Raw genomic sequence first — 25223 nt, forward strand, 5'->3', positions numbered from 1 at the left:
AAAAAAAAGTTGAAATAAAGTGATTAAACAAAAATTATTACAAATATCGTAAATAACAGTTCACAAATGCATATATAGAGATATTTTTTGGAGGGGGGAAATGGTCTTCACAATTTGAAATGGATCGAACACACAGTGCTCGAATGCTCGTGTAAACTCGCGCCATCTATCGTAGGATAAATGTACTTCGCGGGAGTGTATTAAAAAACTTTCCAAAGTTTCATGGCAATCGTACTATGCCACAAACCTTCGCTGGAGTATATTAAACAACTTTCCAAAGTTCCACGGCAATCGGATAAACGGTGTGGTAATGTATGAAGGGCACACACAGACAGACAACACACATACATTCATTTTTATATATATAGATGAATTTATGTATTACGAATTATTCTTATCACTACAAAAAACTTTCGTAGTATTAAAAGCATTAAGCCTCTTACCTCTTTCGATTTTATAACCAGAATGACTCCAAATAGTGGATCCGTTTGTGTTGTTAGTAGGAATTGGTTCTCTTTTAATATTTATCTGAAATAATAAAATATTACGTAATATTATTACACAGATTCACCTTTATAGAAAAACACATGAACAATTATTTAAAGTAGAGCATAAAAGTACGCTTACTAAATGTTTTTTAAAAAATATGGCCTACTTTCTACTTTTCTTTTTATAGTAGTTCCTATCATCTATTTAACACCTTTCAAAGAAAAATTTTGAATTCCAAACGTGAATTCAGGTTTTCAGCAGATATACGTATACAGTTTATCAGTACTTCTTGCCCTATTAAATGAAGCTGATACTATATGAATATGTAAATTATAGTTTATTAAGAATCGGGGTGCAATTTCAAAAGACTTATAAATACCCACTTTCCTTAGTCTGTACTACTGTTTGACAGTTTTTTCTAAATATCGACAACAGAGTTAGACAGCTAAAAGCCGAAACCACATATGCTTAGAGGCAATCGGAAATTCTTGTATACAAGAACTTCCGATGCAAATCGAAAGTAAAGTTGTTTCAATTCAGAAAGTTTCCTCTGAAAGAAGTTAAATACGTAAACGTCACAACTCATATAAACAGGGAAAGTATAACGTACAAGGGAAGCCACTACTAATTTCAGGTGAAGGGCATATATTTTAAATTAAATAAAAAAATAATATAATCAAAAATTGCAGCCCGGCATTGTGAGGATGTCACAATAAATATCTTCTCGTTGATTGTCTTTTCTTTTTTGAACTTCTCTTACTTTCGTGTCTTGTAGTGCGTGTAACAACCGAAAGTATAAAAATCCTATCAAATTTGTCCGTCAGCTATTGGAAATCTCCAAGTTTTAAGACTTCCTCAACCCAAACAAATGTTTAAAAATATAAAGATTTTACTTATTATTACATATTAAAATTTTTAAAAATACAATTTATCTTTAATCTGAAAATTAAGCTTTTTGCCATTTTATAACAACTAATAATATGAAATGGTTTTTGAATAAAATTTCCTAACAGATGGTGCCACACACAATTTTTTTTGCCGGAAATGTTACGCAACTCGTTGCCAGATTTTTTCGATGAGAGATAACTTCAGATTTCTTATTTTGTGATAATCAATCTCTCGATCATCGTGAATCTCCAAAAGACTTCATCGAAAATGGAGATCTCGAGTCGAGTTCTACTACTGCTTGGCCTGACGGGACTTAAAAAGTCCCAAATACATTTTAACCTCATACAGCTTAAATATCATACATTTTACAAATACAATACACTAAACTCCAACTACACATATGAAATATAAATTTATAGATACAAAAGTAGATACATTTAAAATATTATGTAGAATTAATATCTCAGAATGGATTGAAAATTAAGAAACGAAATTTGGCAGGATAACTTCTGTATAGAGAGCATTGATGCTAAATTTTTTAAAAGAAACATCACGTGTAATATGTCGAGTGAGGATCGGACTTAATCAAGATTTTGTTTGTTGTTACCGTTTGCACTTGTTTATAAAACTTATCTCTACCTCCAAAATTAAGCATTATGTCATTGCATAATAATAAAAGTATAGAACGTTTTTATATAACAAAATCTTAAAATTTCGTTACTTCTGTAATATTTATTTCTAATGATTAATAATATAAAAGTTATTCTTTAAATACAATTTTTTAAGAATCGGGAAAGTTACGCATCTCATTGTTAGATTTTTTTATATAATACATATTATTATGTTTAATACAGAAAACACGTAAATTTTAAGCATAATTTTACATTACTGTTATTGAGATACGTTTTCAACTACTCACAAGTCTAAGTAAATATTAAAATATCACTAAAAGTGTGTAAAATATTTTGAAATTTGTATTACTTACTAATAATACCTTTTCATTATCATCTGGGAGATGAACAACTTCTTTACAATCTTCCCTCTTTACTTCAAATTTCAATTTCTTCAAAACAACTTTACATTCTGATTTTATACCTTGTTTTATATCATAATTCTCTTTTACTTCTTCTTTCTTGATATCTGTAGTGGAATTTTCAAAGTTCTCGTGTTAAAAATTTAAAGAAAAAACTTGTATTACAAAATAGAACTGAGTATATTTTCATTAATTAATTAACTAATTAATTAATGAAAATATACTCAGTTCTATTTTGTATGAAATTATTAAATCTGAGATGATAATTAATTAATTAATTAAATATCTTCTCAGATTTGACAACAATCTCTAGATTGTTTAGCCTATATTAAATATCGTGTTAGTCGACGAGCGAGACAATTATTATCATGTTGTTTCGGTTATTGTGCAGGTGTCCGCACAATAACCGAACACGTGCAGCTAAAAAAGGGTGAGAAACGCCGCTTATTATTTCTATAACAAACACGTGCTACGTGCAGCTAAAAAAGGGTGAGAAACGCCGCTTATTATTTCTCTTAAACCTCCGTTCTTGCCTTGTTGATTTTATCGTTGATCGAATTTATCGGTATAGACTGTGACATTTAACCCGGAAAGAGAGTTTCGATCGTTGATTGTAGACTATCCCTTTTTTCTGTACAATTACTAGGGTTAGGAGGAGAACAATACTAATTTAAACAATACAAAAAAGGGGGCAGAATATCACACACCTTGCAATGTAAATTTTCGAATGTCCTTTTAGCATGGTTTGTCTTGAATGGCTTCCTACATATATGGCATAAATAGGTATTTTCATGTTTAATAATGCAGTATCTGGCTAAGAAACTTGTACAGTATTAGCGTAACCTTTTTTCATATGTGACAAACATACTTTTTTCTATCGCTATGAATTACTTTAACTTTCTTAAATAGTGTTTTGTTTTAAAATATTTGTTACACATATGACAATAATATTTGCATTTATTACTGAATATACGAATCTGCTGTTTAAAACTAGAACTTGGTTTAAAACATCTGTTACATACATACCTGAAAAACATAGTTACGTTCATCACTATGAGTTTCGCGATGATTTTTTAAATTTTCTTTCCATTTATAACTCTTATTGCAAATATCGCAAGTGAAAGAACGGTCTTTACTATGCGTTCGTTCATGTTGCAAAAACAGAGAGTTTAATTTAAATTCTTTTCCACATATATCGCAGGCATTAGCTCTGTATTCTCTTGTGTCTTTCTAAACTTCTCTTACCATATCGAACAAGCATACAGCAAATATCTAATTTCCAGAGGAATAACGACTTTTTACCATTTCTTGTAGATGACTTCACTTGATTTCCACATGGCTACAAACGTAAATTCCTAAGAAAAATTTCGTTTTGATATCCAGATTTGTGTTCTATCATGTGTTTTCTCAATAGAAATTGCCACAAAAACTTCTTATTGCAGGTTGAGCAGCGAAATGGTTTTTTCTTCTAATATGACAGGTGTGTTTCTAATATTCTCTTATTTGTAAAAGTCTCTTTACATAAATCACACGTAAATTCTTGTTTAGAATGAGATGCAAACATATCCCTGAAGTATATCCTTTTAATCTTCCCATGAATTTTATTGTATTTTCTACTGGAAGGAACGTATTTCTTTGTTTTGATATTATATTTATAACGCTCTCGCTTTTACTTCGTTTCAATACATTTTCTTTATTATTCTAGCGCAGTGTTTTTCAACCTTCTTGAATACGCGACCCCTTTACAAGTTAAAAAATTCTGGCAACTCCCCAGGGCCATATTAAAACTATATCAGTGATTTTAAAAACTACGTATTTCATTTTTTTTCTATTGAGACCTAAATATCAATTGAAAAACCAATTGTACTGTAAAATAAACATATACAGCCTTCTCACTGAAATTGTAGTTTTCTTTATTATAGTGCAGGACCTACAAACACTTATCTTTTTCTTTTACCCGCGACTCCCCGTACGGCTTTGTGACCCCCTGGTGGTCGCGACCCACAAATTGAAAAACACTGTTCTAGCGGATCCATAAAAAAGCAAGGTAATATGAATCATTAAATAACAACTCATGAGTTGTTATTTAGTAATTCTGATCATCCCAACATACTTTTATTAAATTCAAATTTATATTAATACGATGTAGGTAGTTACTTATAATTCTCAAATATCAAATATAATCCCAGTTAAATGTATGACAGTTGAAACTTGAATGCAGTTCTTCAGCTGCCCTCTAAATAATGCTAATATAAAAAGTTTGAATTAAGTGAAAATGTTACTTACTTTGGATGTTCATTTCATCCTTGTTAAAATTTTCGTTTAAAGTGAAGTATTCTTTGCTGACAGGCTAAACAATATGCAAAAAATACATGACAACCACTACTAATCATTTATAATATATAAATCAATAATGAGTTGCTCAACTTTCCCGGCAAAGTTTTAAAATTTTGATGGCGCTGTCTTTAATAAAACGTTTTTTAAATAAAATATGATAGTTTTAACTATTATAGAAATGCAAAGAACTGAATTTTAAAAGTAGAGATGCGTTTTACATAAAAAAAAGTTAAATGCAAATAACGAGTAAAATCATCATTAAGTCCGACCCTATTGGAGATACACACGACCTCCATTATCTCCCACTCTCTTGATTTTTAAGTAGTAAAACTTAATAGCCTCGATTTCCCTTTTTTATTCCTTTTCCATTTTTCAGCGTTTCAAAATGTCCTAAGTTGTTCTGAGTTTAGAAACGTAAATGTCTTGGTGAATCATTTTCTGATCGATCGTCATACTTTCCCTCTGTTATATATAACAGTCGGAAAAGTAATATAAAAGTCAATACACACGTATATTACAAATCCCTATTCCGTGATTTTATATATAAGCTACATTCAGAAGATAGCATTAAAATTAATTATTCTGTTTTGAAAATTTTGTAGAAATTATTTAGTCTTTTGGAGAAATTAACAAAATAACAAACGAGACTCTTCACTTTCCATCTTGTCCATAGATAAAGATATTACTAATGATGTAAGCTGATTTTGCTACAGATCTATGTTATTTATAAAGTAATTTAGCGTAGTGAAATCCCAGAGGAAAGTTGTGGCTTATATAAATCCGAAAGCAGCTTGGGAAATTATTTTCAGAAATTTACAAACGTTTTATGATGTCGATGACAGAAAATGCTGTTAATTAAAGAACAAACTTACTTCTACAGTATTATGATAAGCTGTAATGAACACAAATACATGAATATTCTATAGGCATTTTACATCACTTGCAAAAAAATTGAATAATTAAATAATTTCTGGATTAAATACGTCTGTTTCTTTACAGTGTTATTCACAAATGCTTGAATAATCATTATTTTTAATAAAATACGTCATAAATTTAACCCAAAACACAGAAAAAGCAAACGTTTAAGTCTAATTTCTACTCGCCATTTTCCAAACGCCATTATCAAACATCTAGGATTACAAGATAGCGGCGCTCGATGTTAACGTTTTAGCAATGAAAACTTCGGCCGCAACGTCTCTATTAGTTTGTTGTAGTCAACTGCTACTTTACAACAAATTATGATTAGAAATTTATTGTAATCTGTGTTTATCTAATTAGTACAGTGGGTGATCGGTTAATGAACAGTTCGGACTGAGAACGAATCTGATAACGAACACTCGCGAAAGACTTTTATGTTCGGACAACGAACACATGTTCGGATAACGAACAATTCAGAGAACAAATAGTAAAAGAAGCGCCATAAAATACTGAATACCGACTGGTCTACTTTATCTCCAGGTGACAATTCGAAACCTTTCGGACCGCTGAAGACATCGACATCGACGCTGAACCCAGTACCGATCGGATAGACTTCCACCGAGTTTTGACTCTCCTTTGTAATTCCAGCTTTTCGTTTAACTTTCTGACAAATAATTTTTTTATAGTCTTTGCGAGACTGTTCGGCATTAAAGCTTTGCGTCGGTTTTTATTTACGAAAGACGAGAGTTTAACTGTCCCCTCAAATATTCCTTAACGTTTAAATACCAAATTTCGAATTTCATCTCGACCTTGAATTTAAATAATTTTATGTGCTCTAGTTGATTTCTGTTCTCTGAATTTTAGTAAGTGCTTTTCTAAATTTTATATTTAAAAGAGAAATTGATAAAATTATGGAGCCTAAAATGAGTGGTGGAGTGTCAAGAACTATGCTCACTGTAGAAACCAAGCAAGAGATAAATTAAGGACAGCAAGAAACTCAGCGAGATGTGATTTCTTTTGAAAAACAGGAAGACGAAAGACGACCAATGCCGAAATCTGCTATTAAAAATCTTTTAAAGGAGTGGGAGGATGTCAGAACAATGATCATCCAAATGACATCCAAACTAGAATGAGGCTAGGGGATCTCTACAATTGCAATGCTATTATTTCCAAAAAATCCTGAAGGGAAAAAAAGGAATCGACATTAGACAGATTTTTTAACCCTCACAAACGGAAAAAACATGACTAATAAAAATTCAAGACAGTTATGTATGTATTTTTATTATTACATATAAATAAAAGTAGTAAGAAAATATATATTTTTTATATTTTGGGGTTTCCAGAAGGAATTAATGAAATTCCCATAAAAACCTATGGTAAATCGATAATCGGTTAATGAACAATTCGGATAGGGAACGTCTTGGAACGGATTATACTCGTTACACGATCATCCACTGTATTAGAAAAATAAATAAATCTGTTATTTCGTACTGTCGTCGTTTGAATGAATCTCAAAGTAAATTTTGTCAGGGATTTCGTAAATTTTGCTTGTATGTCGAGCCACTTTCCTCAACATGTGGCCACATCCATTGTGGACCTCACCGACCCATCGATGGAGCTGAAATAAGAACTCCTTGTTTATTCTCTAATTTATCGTGCACAAAAAAGCAGAAATACCCAAACTACCAACTGAGAAAAGTTTGAAACACTATAACTTACATATATAAATTTAATGTTGAAATTCGCTTTTTAATTTTAGGGATGTTACGAATGCATAACAAGATCAAGTATTCAAATCTGATCGATTTTCACCCACTGATTTTTTGCAAATTTTCAGATTTTGAGATCTTCTTCACCCAAAAAAAAAATTACAAAAAGTTTCGTGAATGTCTATGTGTGGGTGTATATTTTGGCGATTATTTTATTTAATATTTCAGAATAAAGTGAAGATTAAGAAACGAAATTTAGTACTATACGTTGTGCATAAAAAATATCACTGCTATTAAATTTTGGTAAAAAAACGTCGAGGGGTGAAGAGATGAAAAATGTCCACGTGTAAAATCTCCAGTCGGATCGGAGTTAATAAAGATTTTATTTCTTGTTAGCATCTATAATTTTTCTCTAACTGCACTTACGAATAAATAACTAAACACTAAAATTTTCTTAACGTCTAGAAGTTAGAAAAGTTTTAAAGTTAAAACGTTCCATAATAGGATTCGTTCGGTATAAATCGAAAATTTTTTCGATTCATTCCTGACTAAGGTCAATTAACTGACCGAAAACGTTACATGATATAATAAAATAAACTGCATTTTAAAGGTTTGTAAGATTTAGCATCTACAATCCTTTGCAAAATGAATTTCTACCATTAAGATTAAACATTTTTTATTTTATAATTATTATTTCCATAATTATAGAGAGATTTTATAACATAGCGCCACAGACAATTTTATTTATTTATCATGATTAATAATATAAATGTTATTCTTTAAATAAAATCTCTGAACAGCCAAAAAAGCTGCGCAACTCGCTGTTACATTTTTTTCTTATAACAATACATATTTTTTATTTAATACAGAATACACCTAAATTCAAAGCATAATATTATATTAGTGACATTGATCTACGTTTTCAACCATTCGGAAACCTAAGTTAATATTAAAATTTCACTGTAAAATATTTCGAAATTTGTATTACATACCATTACCTGTTCATTATCATCTGGGAGATGAACAACTTCTTTACAATCTTCAGTCTTTACTTCAATTTTCAATTTTTTCAAATCAACTTTACATTCTGATTTTATACCATGTTTAACATCACAATTCTCTTTTACTTCTTTCTTGATATCTGTAGTGAAATTCACAAACTTTTGTGTTAAAGGATTCTCAGAAAAACTTGGAATATAAAATAAAACTGAACATATTTTCAATAGTTAACAATATTAAATTACATGTTTCACTACATCATTTATATGGGATTACAAGCCGAAAACGAGCTATTTGTCACGGCGTATTGGTGTGATCTGTGACACAAATTATAATAAATGTTATTAGAAACTTCTTTTCGTTATTAAATAAACACGCAACGTGTAAAAAAGCGATGTGTAAAAAACAATAATGCATGCAAAAGTCTTCAAAAAAGTATGATATTATGCAAAGAATGAAATAATTATAAGGGATTCCCCAAACTTTGACCTTTAGATCCGAAAGTTTCGCTAGCCCCTCACGGATGACGAGAAAAGATAAGTGTGTAATCTGAGCTTAGTAGAACCGGTAGTTTTTTTTTTTTTTGTTTGTTTGTTTGTAAGAGCGTTTGCATTGCCGGAAGAAAATAATACAGCATTTTTGCGATTGTTGCACTTTTCGATTGCTTATGGAATATAAGCAATCGAACGTCGGCCACTTTGAGAAGCGATTAGTGTAAGTTGTATACTTTGATGATGTCTCTTTTTGAGGTGGAGGTGAAATTTTAAATTTGATATTACAGTATATGAAGTACGATTTTCTTTGAATGATTGTTGATTCTTTTTGTTATTTAGTAACCAACAACTTTATAGAATTTCTTCTAATGTTGCATAGTAACTAAGAAAACAAGTATCTTTCGAATGCGATATTTAGACTTAATACACGCACTTGGTGGACGAATAAATTGACCTCCGAATAGCGGAATCTGATCAGTGCCTTAACTAGTCAATCATGTGCCCTGTGCAAGAATTTGCATTTAGGCCTCTTAATTAATTAGGTTTGGGAAAATAATAAAACAAATACATGCATTTTATACCACCTTCCAAGTGGGCCCTGTGCGGGTGCACCTGTTGCACCTGCCTAGTTACGGCACTGTCTGTGATTCCTGTCTAGTCATTCAGTAGGTTATATATTTGGTGCGGAGTCTCTCCCATCACTCTCGATGTAATTAATATTAGATAATTATATCGCGCAATTACATATTGGCACATGACTATTATTTTTCATATTATTATGAAATTTATTTTTAAGATTAAATGACAAATTAACTCCTTGACACATTACGCTGTCACTTTTTCGTCAGGATAAATTAGGGTCATATGGTGAACACGTGTCATAACTATACGAACTGAAAATTAGTGCCACGTGTACAGTAAAACCTGATCAAAACGTAAACCTGTTAAAACGGAAAGAATCCTTCGGAATGCTTGTAAAAGAGTCAATGTCCGACCGTTATTTTATGTTTTTGGGCATTATTTTTAGTTAGTTATTTTCTTTTCGTGGTTCTTTTTTATTTAAGGACAAACTCCTAAGCACATGTGACAAAGTCAAAAAAGGCAGACTTAGTTTGCATCAGTGACTGATCCTGTAATGCAAAATGATGTAAATTAGGGTAGTGCGGAGCTGCACTGAACATAGGATAAAGATGGCACATCCAATACACCCACGGGATGTAGCTCCTGGTGACGAACGATGTAGACACGTCTCTGAGAAGCGATTAGTGTAAGCTGTATACTTTGATGTATGTCTCTTTTTGAGGTGGAGGTGAAATTTTGGATTTGATATTATATGAAGTACGATTTTCTTTGAGTGATTGTTGATTCTTTTTGTTATTTAGTAAATTTGTCAAATATTCAATTAGTTGGTACAATTAACAAATTGTTTTTTTCTTATTCCAATATAATAAAAATTATATCCATTGTGAACTGTTTCTTATATGTGGTTGTTGGATTATTATTATTGCTGCTTTTGATTTTCAAAGTCCAGGCCTGGTAGTTAAACCCTAACATTGAGTAACCCCCTTTTTTCTTACATGCTGCCATTTTCCATGTTAACTAAACCTTCTGAAACCGGAAAAATAGTCGGTTTACAGAGGTTTTACTAGAAAGGTTGCGACCGACGTTTTCAACGCGAAAACGTGCACGTCGGACGTTCAGCGCCGCCTTCCCGTGAGCCTAGAAGTTTAACAATGGCGTTTGCAACGTCAGTAGAATGATGCTCGACGTACCAAACGTCATTGTCAAACTTCTAGGCTCACAGGAAGGCGGCGCTGAACGTCTGACGTACACGTTTTCGCGTTGAAATCGTCGGCCGTAACCTCTCTACTGTATAGGGTTATTCGGAAGCTATGGTTGCTGCTCGAGCTGTTTACGCGCAATTCGTGTATAAATTGAGTATTTCTGTTTCTGTCTTGAATTATTTTTTTACACGTTTATGTTTACAGTAGCCTCGAAAATCTTAAGATAAGCTTACGACTTTTATTTCTTTCACGTAATACATTAAAATGAATACATTAAAATGTTGAATATAGAGTCTAACCTGTAATAAGTGAAAAAATAATAACGGAATAGGTTCTGGTACAGGGCTTATAAATGTACTATTCACCAACTAACCCACACTTCTAAAGGTGAGACTTGGGAAAACATTATACATCAAACTTCTCTAAGCGAAACCTGCCTGAGCAGAAAAAATTACTTTCAAGGGGCTATTTATAATAGTTCTATGTATTATAAAAATAAATTATTTAGAATTGAAAAATTTCCGAATAATTTCCATTATATTTCACAACTGCATCAATTATAAATAAATTATTCCTGTCAAATTTCAAAATTTATAACGTATTGGAAATTATAAGCCAAAAAGAGAAAAATTCATGTTCCACTTTCGGAATTAAACGACAAAATGACTACGTGGTGATAGAATACAATTTGTTTTTAATTAAAAATTTAGTTTATCATATCACTATCACATTTAAAAAAATTTAGTTTATCATATCACTATCACATTTAAATTGGGATACTCGCTGTTCTACCATGCTAATAAATTGAAATGATGGTGTAAATGTTACCGCTAAAGCTCGAAAGTCGTTAATGTGTACATTACCTAGCTAATCTGCAGATTAACTAGGGTGATGCGTTAAAGTTGCGAAAATTGTTCTATTTCTCAAATTACCTAGGTAGTGTGCAGATTATGTAGGTAATCTGCAAATTACCTACTTGGCACTCAGTAAAGTGAAAATAGATCTTTGCTGGACAACAGCAACGTTTCTGTACGCTTAAATTAACATAATGTTCTTTATTTAATTTTTGATATGTAAAGAATCAAGTTAATACAATCAAACAATCAACAAATTAGTTGATAGAATCGATCATCAACCAATTAAAAAACACAAAAAATCAAACGGTTTAAAATATTATTACAATTAGGGAAATTATTATATAGATTTCGATTATAGATACTTATGATTTCGATAGATTATAGATACCTATGGAATTTCGGGACTTTGAGTATCTATCTGAACTGAGGGGACCCTACTTTTGGACCGGAGACGAAAAATAATAAAGTTATCATACTTTTTCTGGTGATCGCATGATATAATTGAGCAATTAATGTTACCTATGGTGAGTAAAATGGCGGCTCGTCTCTGATTCCAGCAAATAGAAGAAAGGAAACAGTGAAGACGCACGTTCTAACCTAACCTAACCTATTCTAATAAATTGCCATAATTATTACCAACCAAATTATTAGAATAGGTTAGGTTAGGTTTGAACGTGCGTCCCCACTGTTTCCAGTAGGTAACATTATCCAATTGTGCTTAGTTATTAGTGCAGTCTAAAGATTGGTGACACGTTGAATTTCATAGCAATTGGTTTTTGCGACAAGCACACCTATTTGTGGTACATTTATTTGTGGCAAAGATCTTATTTTCACTTTACCGAGTGCCTAGTAGATAATGTTCGGATTACCTAGATACCCTGCACATTATCTAGGTAATTTGAGAAATGTTATAATTTTCACAACTTTAACGGATCAACCTAGTTAATCTGCAGATTAGCTAGGTAATGTACACATTAACGACTTTCGAGCTTTAGTAGTAACATAAAGATCTCTAATCGTTAAAAATCGCTGTTTAATATCTAACAAACAATTGGTTTAACGGTTCCGACTGGACACCGGTCACGTCCTGCCCATCTAACTGACACGAACAAAAGACATTTCAGAATACGCGCCCACACGTAAGTGCAACCTGTAACCTGATCGGTTTTCACACTTTCAAAATCAACCGGCCCAACAGATGGCCTTAACTCTATCAACGCCATTATAATATACAAAATATATTTAATTTGATATGCACTGTATATAAAATGTTTAAAAAAGTTATTAAATGTTATCAAATTAATATTTACATAAATATGAATTTATTGATATTTATGCTATAACTATTCTTTTAATCACTAGAAACATATTTTTATAATGTAAAGCGCATTAAGCCTCTTACCTATTTCACTGGTATAACCGGAATTACTCCAAGGATTAAAAGAGTTTGTGTTATTTCTTAAATTTTCATAAGTATTTATCTGAAACAACACAAAAAAATACATTATCACACAAGTTATATTTTACAGAAGAATAATTAAAAAATTACTTAAACCGAAACATTAAATTGCGTTTAATCGATAAATTCCTTCAAAATAATATTTCATCTGCATTAGTCTTGATTGTATTATAAGAATTCGTTCATTTAATTAAAATCTGGAGCATCCTCATACCAAAAAAATGACGTGAAAATGACAGCTTATAAATTATTACACCTCAAAATACATCATATCAACTTCTCTAGTTATAAAATATTGAATTGTGTTTTTGTTAGAACAACACTGGTTCACTCAAAAATTTTTTAAAAAGTCTGTAAATTATTCTTCCCTCCGATTCCTATGATAAAAAACAAAAAATATCTATTTCCACTCGTTCTTATTAACTACTAGCAGACCCCGCCACGCATTGTTGTGGCTCAAAATGTATCATAAATTTATAACACTTCCCCGTGGGGGGGGGGAATTTTTCGAAAAATTTCTTCTTAGTGTACATTCTGTTGACGTACCCTATTAAAACGCAAAAAACCGCATCTAAAATAGTATAAATAGAAGCAGAGTTCTTTACGGTAAGCCTTAATCCTAACCATCTCCCTTCAGTGGGGGAAATTTCGACACGTATATAAAAACACGTGCGTATTCGAATGCAGCGTTGTGTCAAAATTTCAAAGGAATCGGTAGGAGCAAACGAACATTACATTTTTATTTATATAAATAGATAGAAGATGATCTGCTTTAGTTCATTTACACAGAAAAGCATAATGCCTCACAGAAAAGCAAACTTAGGGCGTCGTACTCGTAGCGCCATCTGTTGGACATAAAAGCCTTAACCTAGATTATATATTTTAATTTATACGAATGTTTAACGGAATAATGTACAGCCTATGTCCACCCTGAAGTTCCATTCTAAATATTGGTGAAAGAATTTTTGAAATCGGATGAGTAGTTTCGGAGATTACCTGCTGCAAACAAATTTACATACATACATACATACAAACATTACCTCTTTATAATATTAGTATAGATTAACACGCTCCTACCCCATTGTTCCACTTTGACCATATTTCCGTACAATTGTCGCCTCTAAATTCCTTCAAAATATTATCTTTAAATAATTTAGAGGGATCGTTCAATAAAACTCCTTCCCTTAAAAACTTTGATAACTTTACAAATGATAGATACCATAAGTAGAAACTTAGCAATTCTGAAACATAATAAAATGCATAACTTGTATAAAATTTAATGAAATAAACGGATGTCCACTAAACATCCACTCCTAACCTCTTCTCCAGTTCTCCCAATACTTCACGTGGGATCCTCTAATTTAAATTTGCCATATTCCGATAGTTATAACGCGCCACGGTTTATTTGTTTCTTTTAAACATTCCAATAGGTCAATCGACTGGATTGTACCATTTATAATTATTGATAGTAATCCATGTTTATATTTATATATCACTGCTGCCAATCAGCACCGTTAGGTTTATTAAAATTGATCTCTTTTTAATTTTCTATTATAAACATATTAGTTTACAATGGTTAAATTTTTAATATCATTTAAATTACAAATTTTCGAAAAAAGGTATAACTAGAAAACAGTCGCGATTAATTTGCAACGTTTATAACTTGAAAATATATATTTTTTCTTTGAAACAAACACTGCAAGTCAAGTGATGAGAAGTTTCTCCCTTGATTATAAAAGTATCGTTTATCTTCTTTCTTTCAACTGTGGGTGGTTGACTTCGCCAAATGTAGGTCAGTTTACGTCAATGTACAGTACAGTACTATCTACTTCAAATAGTGTAGACGCTTTGCTTATTATTCCAACAATAATTTCAACAATGACTATAATAAGCGATGTTATAAGCGATTATATCGCCTAAAGCCAGATACACACATGCGGCGCGGCAAGGAAAAGCGGTGTCGCAAACGCATTTTCGCCGCGCGGCAGCACAGCCACACAAGCGGCAATTCGCTTATATTTCAGCGCATGCGTTCAGTATTCAGATGGCGAACGATACCGACACTGCCCCAATCCACGTGTTTACAAATTTTGTTTTGTACGGCTTGCTTTATTTAGCTAGATTTTGTCGAAGATTCGAACGAAAACTTGAAATTAGAGATATTTTTTTGGATCGACAAAAACTTGTGTACAAAATAGACTTATTCCTCGATTAAGATCTCTCGATAAATAATACTATTTCGAGTAAGATTCGGTTGTTTTGTTCTTTGAATTAAATTATATATGATAATTTGTGTAGAATTTTTTTTAAAATTTGTTATCCTTTCCTCCTTATTCTGATTTTAGTTATCTGGGTTAACCGCCTCGAACTTTCCGTCATTAAAACACCATGCGAGTGTATTTTCTCACGTGACTACCAGACGAACCGTTATTGGCTGATAGAAACGCGTCTTGGCGGCGGTCGCCGCAAAAGATAGAATTCAATCAACAAACCCAGGATTATATCACTAACCTTACTATGCCTATATCTATTATATTGAATCCTTTGTTAGACCTCGAGATGATCCAAAAAAACTAGAAATTTTAATCAATTCTTTGTAAGTTATTCTCCCATCTCATTCCTACAATCTAAATCTCATACCAATTATCCCTTTTAATTGTTCCCATTGACTATTTAATTGTATTTTTCTGTTCTTTGTAACTACAATAAGTTCATATCTATCTGACAAAAAATATAGCTTTTATATAATTGTGTACAATAATTAATACATTTAATATGATAATCCTTATACTTTTTATGCTCTTATCCGGGCAAGTATTTTATTCTATTAATGACAATATTGTAATATATATAAATAATTAAACAATTTGTGTAATATTTTGTAAAGTTCGATTGAAAAGTGCCAGATTTTTTACTTAACCCATAGAAAACGAATACTATCACCAAAATGACAAATTTTATAGAAAACTGCCATATGACCTTTTCGTCCTGTCATCGAGAATAACGTGCCTATCTCGGTTCGACCATAAGTTATAAAGATATTCTTTCNTACATACATACATACATACAAACATTACCTCTTTATAATATTAGTATAGATTAACACGCTCCTACCCCATTGTTCCACTTTGACCATATTTCCGTACAATTGTCGCCTCTAAATTCCTTCAAAATATTATCTTTAAATAATTTAGAGGGATCGTTCAATAAAACTCCTTCCCTTAAAAACTTTGATAACTTTACAAATGATAGATACCATAAGTAGAAACTTAGCAATTCTGAAACATAATAAAATGCATAACTTGTATAAAATTTAATGAAATAAACGGATGTCCACTAAACATCCACTCCTAACCTCTTCTCCAGTTCTCCCAATACTTCACGTGGGATCCTCTAATTTAAATTTGCCATATTCCGATAGTTATAACGCGCCACGGTTTATTTGTTTCTTTTAAACATTCCAATAGGTCAATCGACTGGATTGTACCATTTATAATTATTGATAGTAATCCATGTTTATATTTATATATCACTGCTGCCAATCAGCACCGTTAGGTTTATTAAAATTGATCTCTTTTTAATTTTCTATTATAAACATATTAGTTTACAATGGTTAAATTTTTAATATCATTTAAATTACAAATTTTCGAAAAAAGGTATAACTAGAAAACAGTCGCGATTAATTTGCAACGTTTATAACTTGAAAATATATATTTTTTCTTTGAAACAAACACTGCAAGTCAAGTGATGAGAAGTTTCTCCCTTGATTATAAAAGTATCGTTTATCTTCTTTCTTTCAACTGTGGGTGGTTGACTTCGCCAAATGTAGGTCAGTTTACGTCAATGTACAGTACAGTACTATCTACTTCAAATAGTGTAGACGCTTTGCTTATTATTCCAACAATAATTTCAACAATGACTATAATAAGCGATGTTATAAGCGATTATATCGCCTAAAGCCAGATACACACATGCGGCGCGGCAAGGAAAAGCGGTGTCGCAAACGCATTTTCGCCGCGCGGCAGCACAGCCACACAAGCGGCAATTCGCTTATATTTCAGCGCATGCGTTCAGTATTCAGATGGCGAACGATACCGACACTGCCCCAATCCACGTGTTTACAAATTTTGTTTTGTACGGCTTGCTTTATTTAGCTAGATTTTGTCGAAGATTCGAACGAAAACTTGAAATTAGAGATATTTTTTTGGATCGACAAAAACTTGTGTACAAAATAGACTTATTCCTCGATTAAGATCTCTCGATAAATAATACTATTTCGAGTAAGATTCGGTTGTTTTGTTCTTTGAATTAAATTATATATGATAATTTGTGTAGAATTTTTTTTAAAATTTGTTATCCTTTCCTCCTTATTCTGATTTTAGTTATCTGGGTTAACCGCCTCGAACTTTCCGTCATTAAAACACCATGCGAGTGTATTTTCTCACGTGACTACCAGACGAACCGTTATTGGCTGATAGAAACGCGTCTTGGCGGCGGTCGCCGCAAAAGATAGAATTCAATCAACAAACCCAGGATTATATCACTAACCTTACTATGCCTATATCTATTATATTGAATCCTTTGTTAGACCTCGAGATGATCCAAAAAAACTAGAAATTTTAATCAATTCTTTGTAAGTTATTCTCCCATCTCATTCCTACAATCTAAATCTCATACCAATTATCCCTTTTAATTGTTCCCATTGACTATTTAATTGNTGCCTATCTCGGATCGACCATAAGTTATAAAGATATTCTTTCCTATTTCGTATTTTATATTTTAATATTTTAGTTGTTTTTCTCGTCCTTAAAGCAACATCAGAATCATACCATACTCAAGCGCCAATCAACATCAGAGATACCATACTCAAGCGCCGAATGAGACTGTTGAGACCTTTATACAGCTGTAGAGCACACTTATACCAGCAAAAATTTTTTTTCTTTCGTGCTACGAGCAAAGACGTCCATATTATCAAAATTTTGTCAAAGTGTATAATTTATACCATCTTAGATTGCAAGATTCTATATAATTAATACAATCGAGTCTCTTTTTGGAGACACTCGTTTTGTTTAGTCATCATTTGTAGAACTTATCTGCAGTGCAATACTTTTTGTAATCTACCTGTTCAACAAAGTGGAATCGTCCAGCATCGTTGTCTCTCGTCGTTAATGGTATCGTCCATACGATTTTAATCTGCCACCTGCACTGAGCTCTGTTTTAACAAATTTTTTTTTGCACGCTACGAGCAAAGACGTTAATTTAAGAAAAAAAGAAGGAAAAAAATTGTTAACGTATATAATTTACATTATTTCTGGTAGTTCTATTTACTTTTTATTGTTTTTAATATACATTTTTGTCTTTTCAATACAGTTTTATTTTAATCGTGTGTTGTTCGTGATATATGCAGGTTGAGTCTATTTTATATAATAATATTTTGATTTGTCTATAATTAGTTTATACATTTTTGATAGTTCCTCATCGCCTTCATCTTTATTCATAGAACCAGTTTTTTTCCCCTCCTATAATGTATTCAACAAAAAATCTTAAAATTTTTTTCCAAAACGTCAGGTCCATTAATAACAAATGCATGTTCCTTGCCTCGATTTTAAATGATTTTTATGATTTATTTATATTAACGGAAAGTTGGCTTACTCCAAACTCTGATGATGTGTTGAATTTTATTGACAATTTGGGTTATTCACATATTGCTTTATCGCGTAATATTCAACGTGGTGGTGAAATCCTTTTGATTTTTCCCCCATCGCTTAAACCTGTAAAAGTATTTGAATATCTTGATTCAATCCTTGCTGTCAAACTTTCTGTTTATAATCTAATAGTCATTTCGATATACGATCCCCCCATAATAAAAGAGATTCCATTTTTAAAATTTTACATAGATATCTTATTTCTCTCTCTGAATCCCAAAATATTAAAATTATCTTATGCGGAGACTTCAATATGCGTAACATCTCTTGGAATTCTAATGGCCCATATTATTCCTCCCTTGACCCGACTGAACAATTTTTCCTTAATGAAATTTTCTATTTTTTCCAACTTAAACAGGTAATCCTTTTTCCATCTCGTATTAATTAATAATTTTCTTGATCTTGCTTTTACTTATAATTGTGTTGTATCTACCAGTTACGCTCAGGGGTTCAAATCTGACCATAATGCAATATGTCTAGATGTCTTATTAAATACCAATAAATAGCAATCTGCCAAATACATTAATATTCCAATCTGGGCCCCATTCAATGGCACAGAGGCCTCTAAAATCCTTTGCTCCATTGATTGGACCTTCCTCAACTCGCCTATTTCTCCTCAGAAACTTACTGATAAAATTTACAACTTGTTTTCTGAAACTATTAAAAAATTATTACAATTCCGTAAAATCAACTCTTCTGCCAATAAATGGCTTCCTCTACACTTAAAGAAATTATCCAATATGGTTAGAAAACAATGGAGCAAATGGAAACGTTATGGTAACCCACGTGACTTATACTTACATAGAATATTGCAACAACGTTATTACCAGGAACATCGTATTGCTTTTCTAGAATATTTTAACAGAACTGTGTCTAATTTTGCTGCTGATCCTCGTACCTTCTGACATTTCATTCCTAACTTTTAAAAAAAAAATACCTTATCACAAAAATCTATTCCAGACGATAAAATATATGATATATTTAATAATATTAAATCCAGATATTTTCGCATTTTACCTGAAGCTAAGTTTCATTCCCTATCTTTTCAACAATGTAAACATAAATTCTTTATTTCTTTTTCTGATGTTAAGTCTGCCATAGATAGCCTAAACAACTCGAATTATAGTCCAGACTCAATTCCGGCTCAATTCTTTAAAAAGTTAAAGGCAATATCCGCTGTTGTTCTCTCCAAACTCTTCACAAGTTTATTAAACTCTAGTCACATTCCAAATCAGTGGTTAATCTCTAATATAAAGGTTCTCCCCAAAAAAGATAATTCCTTTAGACCAATAACTATACTATCAGCCATGTTAAAAATTTTTGAAATTTGCTTATATAACAAAATCTATACCCAAATTACCTCCAGATTCTCCCCTCATCAACACTGTGGCATCCGTAACCTTTCGACTACTACTAACCTACTTGAAACAACTTATACTATTTTGCAAAATTTTGAGAACAAAAAATCCACCTACATAATTTATATTGACATCTCCCAAGCCTTTGATTCTATCATTCCTAAATTACTACTTCAGACTCTAAGTAATTATTTTGATTTAGATCCCGCTCTTTACTGTTGGTTAAACAATTACTATTTATCCAGACTATGTAAGATTCACATTGGTGACTTTGATTTTTTCCCTTTTTCTCCTATCTGTGGCATACCTCAAGGATCTGTACTAAGCATGCTTTTTTTCTCAGCTTATATAGATAAATTACTAACCAACCACCACTCTAAAGTAATTGCCTACGCCGATGACATCAAAATTTTATCCAATGATCCTTCCTCCCTTCAGATCACTGTCAATTCTTTACGTTCTAATCTTGCCAGTTATAATCTAAAAATCAACATTCATAAAACTGTCATTATGTGTTTTTCTCTACTTCGCAATCCCAACCACCCTTCCATATTTATTGATTCTTCTAAAATAAACTATGTCCAGTCTCATCGTGACCTTGGTATTATATTTGATGAAAAATTAATATTCCATGATCATATCTCTTACATTATTAAATCTCTTGCAATTAGACGTGGCTTTATTTGGCGTTTTTGCAAAAATATCTCTTCAAAGACCGTACTCAGAACAATTTTCTTTACTAATTTTCAATCAATAGTCGATTATTGTTTACCTGTCTGGGCCATGGCTGCCCCTTATCTGATTCAAAAAATACAATCTGAATTAAATAAAGTTTATTTTCTGATACACAAATTCTGCAATTTACCAATTACAAACAACCACGATGTGGCAAGAGTTCGCCTTGGTCTTCCAAATCTTTCTGATCGCTTAAAATATTTTGACCGCATTCTCTGTTTTAAATACTTCAATGGTCTAATCTTCAATTACTGGCTAGGTCTCCGCATCCCTACTGTAAGAACTCGTAATACATCATGCTTCTTCATCCCTTTTTTTCGCCTTTCTCTTTCCCAAAGATTTTTTTTTTACCGTATAGCATCTCACATACAGCCTGTTGAACCTTATCTATATCGTGATTTTAATTTTTTTAAAAATAAATGTAAATCTATTTTATATAATATATAATGTATCTGTTGTCTTACTTAATTTATAATTTTTTTTATTATGTCTGTTATATCTTTTATATTTTGTAATCATTTTATTGGGGATCATTTTTTTTTCTTTGTTATTGGGGGGTGGAATACAATCGTCTCTGACGTTTCAATGTAATGTAAATAAATAAAAACGTCAAAGGAACCGTACCTTTACATATGACCTTTCGCGAGATATTGGGTAGTCCACAAAAATTACTCTGTGAGAAATTTGCCTATGCTTTTTTTCTATCTCCAAAATGTCCCACGGATGTGTTTTTTACCTCAGAGAACACTACTTTTTACTCACCTCTGTATTATTATCGTTTTCATATTCTAACGGTTCTGATTTGATTCTTACACAAAACTTCTTATCTTCCGTTTTTAATTCTTTCTTGCAATTCTTTAATACAACAGCAAAATTTTCTTTACTTGGTTCAAAAGTAAAATTGAAATCTTTTGTATCTAACTCTTCTTTTATTTCCATTTTCTTAGTTTAGAATACTTTTGTATGTCAACACTGTATTTAATTAAAAAAAATTTTAAAACAGTCGAGTTGAAATTACTTTTTGTATAAATAAGTGAATAAAGTTGATATAATGCGAATCACTTACCTCTTGTAGTTGAATAGAGTATTATTAATCAATATCAATTAATAAATTTTTGCATTACAAAAATTTAAAATTTAGTACAAGTAAGAAACAAACTAAAAACGTAGTGTTGTTAGTGTTATACTAAACAAACGAGTACAAGCTCGACGTTGACGTTATCGAAAGAAAGCACTTCTCCACTCCATGTGACAATTTGTTACTTTAAAACTCACGCGTTAAAATGTAAGCAATTATTGTTTTTAAAACCGGCTTGTAAATATTTATAACAAGCGAAAATAGTTTTTCATTTCATACTTAAAATTTGAAAAATTTCTGTCAGCCGCATCACAATTTAAATAAAAAGCAAAGAAATTCTCTCTTGTAAGATGAAATTATTAAAATTGTTTTTAACGACAAAACCATGAGGGAGATAAACTGTTTATGAAGCTTTTACTCATTTTCCCAAGTATCCAGACAATTAAAATTTTATTGAAAAAACAGTATTTTTAAACAGATGTAAAAATGAAGTAATAAAATCTGATATAAATATCAAGTTACCGGCGATTCTACTTTTTAATCTGCTTTCCGTTTTATTTTCTACATTTAAAGAGGTGAAAGGTTAAATTGAGTACTGTAAATGCTTCTGCTTCACTTCTTTCCGGATAATTGACAAAGTAAAGTTATAATCAGAGACATGAACCATCACGAATACTCCGATGNGATGTAAAAATGAAGTAATAAAATCTGATATAAATATCAAGTTACCGGCGATTCTACTTTTTAATCTGCTTTCCGTTTTATTTTCTACATTTAAAAAGGTGAAAGGTTAATTTGAGTAAATGTTTCCGCTTCACTTCTTTCCGGATAATTGACAAAGTAAAGTTATAATCAGAGACATAAACCATCACGAATACTCCAATGAAATTTCTCCTACTTGATATAATTGAAAAATGGCAACATTAGCAATCATGTTGGTTTGGCATATAAGAGTGTTATACTGTTCTTATTTTCTCGTGTTTATGTCATTATAGCCTATGTGCGTGCAAAAAAAAATATTGAATAAATGCTTATTCTAGTATTGAGGGTAATATTTAATACGGCTGGAAAATGAGAAACGTAGAAGAAAATTGAGAATTTAGAAGTGACTGGACTGAATTCTACACAGCTGTTGCAAATTTAATAGGATTTCCAGTGTGTTTAATATGTCAAGAAAAATTTAGTAACAAAAAATCAAAAGTACAAAGTCATTTTTATATAAACACGAAGCATTTGCAAACACTTATAGAGAGGGAGAAGAAATAAAAAATAACAGTAGATCTTCAAAAAAAAAAAACGAACTTAAGTATAAGCACATTTTCAAATCGGGTAAAATCATGTGATAGTACAACTACTACTAGTTTTGTTGCCGCTCTAGAAATACTGAAACGATTTTGTGAAAGATTGCTTTATTAAAATGTCCGAATATGTATTTTGCAATTTTAAAAACAAAACAGAAAGAATTGCTAAAATAAAAGACACACCATTGTCCACCTAGACTGCAAGAGACAGAACTGTTTGTATGGCAGAGGATGTAACTATCAGCAGGTTATGGATTTAAATTAAACATCAAAATTTTATATTGCCTTGGTGAATTTTGCGATGTGAATAATATTGCACAGATTGTACTTATTTCTAGATATGTTAACTTTTATGAACCTCAGAAAGAGTTACTCGATATACTGCTAACTTACAGGACAAACTCGAGCTGAGAATATAGAATTACCAACAGTTTCAAAAGTAAGAATATTGATATTAATAAAATAGTACCAATTGATGTGAAAATATGCTACCAAAATTCAGATACGAAGTTCGAGTTTCTGAATATTAAGTATCGCTTAAGGAAACTTCGTGCCGAAGTTGAAAAAAGTGAAAAGGAGAAATACGTGAAACAAAACTTGTCGATAATCGTGTGTTGTCTGATGCCAAAGATTGCATTTTAGACGAAGCAATTTCTTTAAAATTATTTTCAAAATTCTTCGATAATGAAATATTAGAGAAAAATTGTAGATTAAACAGATAGATACTTCCAGCAAAAAACCAAAATAATGATGTTCTGTATAATTCTGCTTGACAATGTCATTATGTGAAGCAAAAACTACAACAAAATGCAAGATACGTGATGTTGGTCTGCGTAGTTTGTAAAATTCCATAGAACTTTATATGTAAAAATTTCATCAAATTTAATTTATAAATAACACAGATTAGATATAGCTAACGTAATAACCATATGCTTAATGTCCTATATATATAGAATGCCCTGCAATTGATATAAAATAATAATAAATTTTATCATAAACCTTGTCAATGCTTTTTTCTTTATTAATATTAATATATGTACAGTCAACCCACCTATAGCACTGTTGATTATTCTGTTTTATATGAATTCCATGTTGTATGAGTCACTTAGATTTTACAAATACATGTGAAGGGCTGTGAACAGCTCACGTATTTGTAAAATCTAAGTGACTCGTACAACATGGAATTCATATAAAACGGAATAATCAACAGTGTTATAGGGGGGTCAACTGTAAATATATTACAATAAGTTACGTAAATCTGTAATCATAAAATGTTAATAGTACTAATACACTTTTCATAAAAATTATCAAAAAATATATTTAATAAATTTCGTCCTATTTAAGTTAATTCCGCCGTGAGAACTTTAATTAATTTCTCGCCATTCCTTAACATCTTACAAGTTTCGAATCAGAAATATTTAAAACAGACGATCGACTCGACGGCGCCAAATACTCGGTCGCCATTTTGTCCACTTCATCGGCCTACCACAATTACTTTTTATCTTATTATTTACGAGATATTTTACGATGTCGTAACTTACGATTGGAAGTTTTGGTCAATTCGGACTCGGTTCACGTTCAAGTTAATAAATTCGCGGAACAAATTTTCATAAAACTTAAAACTTTCGTACTAACCGTTAACTTTGAATTTGATCCTCTCGAACACATAGCGTCGACGGCAAAGAGTTCGTCTGGATGCAAAAATAAGTTTAAAAGTTAGGACGGAAAATTTCATAAAATTTAAAAATATTAATTCATTTCGAAGCGCATTTAATATTAATATTTACTCAGTCGGAGGACTTTTTAAATATCGGATTTTTCTTAATTTCTATTAATAAAATCTGTTAACTAGTTTACTTTTTTTACTCAATCTAATGTTTAAAAAATATAATCCAGATGGAAATCGAAAAGAATTTCTTTAAAATATTTTACACTTTTCAATTTGTATCGATGAACTATTTCGTGATGATTGGTATTCGGACCGAATTTCAAAGTCTTGTTGTCGAGATTAATTACGTTTAAATCGCATAATTCGGAAACACGTTCACTTCTTTTCCTGTATATCCGTTTGTTTATAAC

The 25223-nt window shown here is 31.3% G+C and overlaps 1 protein-coding gene across 1 annotated transcript in view; it reads right to left on the minus strand.

The window, feature by feature from the left end:
* LOC111637751 (zinc finger and BTB domain-containing protein 14-like) overlaps positions 1 to 24790 on the minus strand; it is a 35611-nt gene extending 10821 nt beyond the window's left edge. Inside the window, exons 1-7 of the mRNA XM_023383315.1 lie at positions 24686 to 24790; positions 21528 to 21737; positions 12911 to 12989; positions 8367 to 8515; positions 4697 to 4760; positions 2372 to 2517; positions 444 to 528 (exon numbers count right to left, since the gene is read on the minus strand). Coding sequence (XP_023239083.1) covers positions 444 to 528; positions 2372 to 2517; positions 4697 to 4760; positions 8367 to 8515; positions 12911 to 12989; positions 21528 to 21704 — 700 coding nt within the window. The 5' untranslated portion in view covers positions 21705 to 21737; positions 24686 to 24790. The remainder of the gene's footprint in view (positions 1 to 443; positions 529 to 2371; positions 2518 to 4696; positions 4761 to 8366; positions 8516 to 12910; positions 12990 to 21527; positions 21738 to 24685) is intronic.
* Positions 24791 to 25223: the final 433 nt, after the last annotated feature.

Source organism: Centruroides sculpturatus, unplaced genomic scaffold (genome assembly GCF_000671375.1).
Source record: "Centruroides sculpturatus isolate CEXI.00-Female unplaced genomic scaffold, Cexi_2.0 scaffold1145, whole genome shotgun sequence".
Classification (NCBI taxonomy): Eukaryota; Metazoa; Arthropoda; class Arachnida; order Scorpiones; family Buthidae; genus Centruroides; species Centruroides sculpturatus.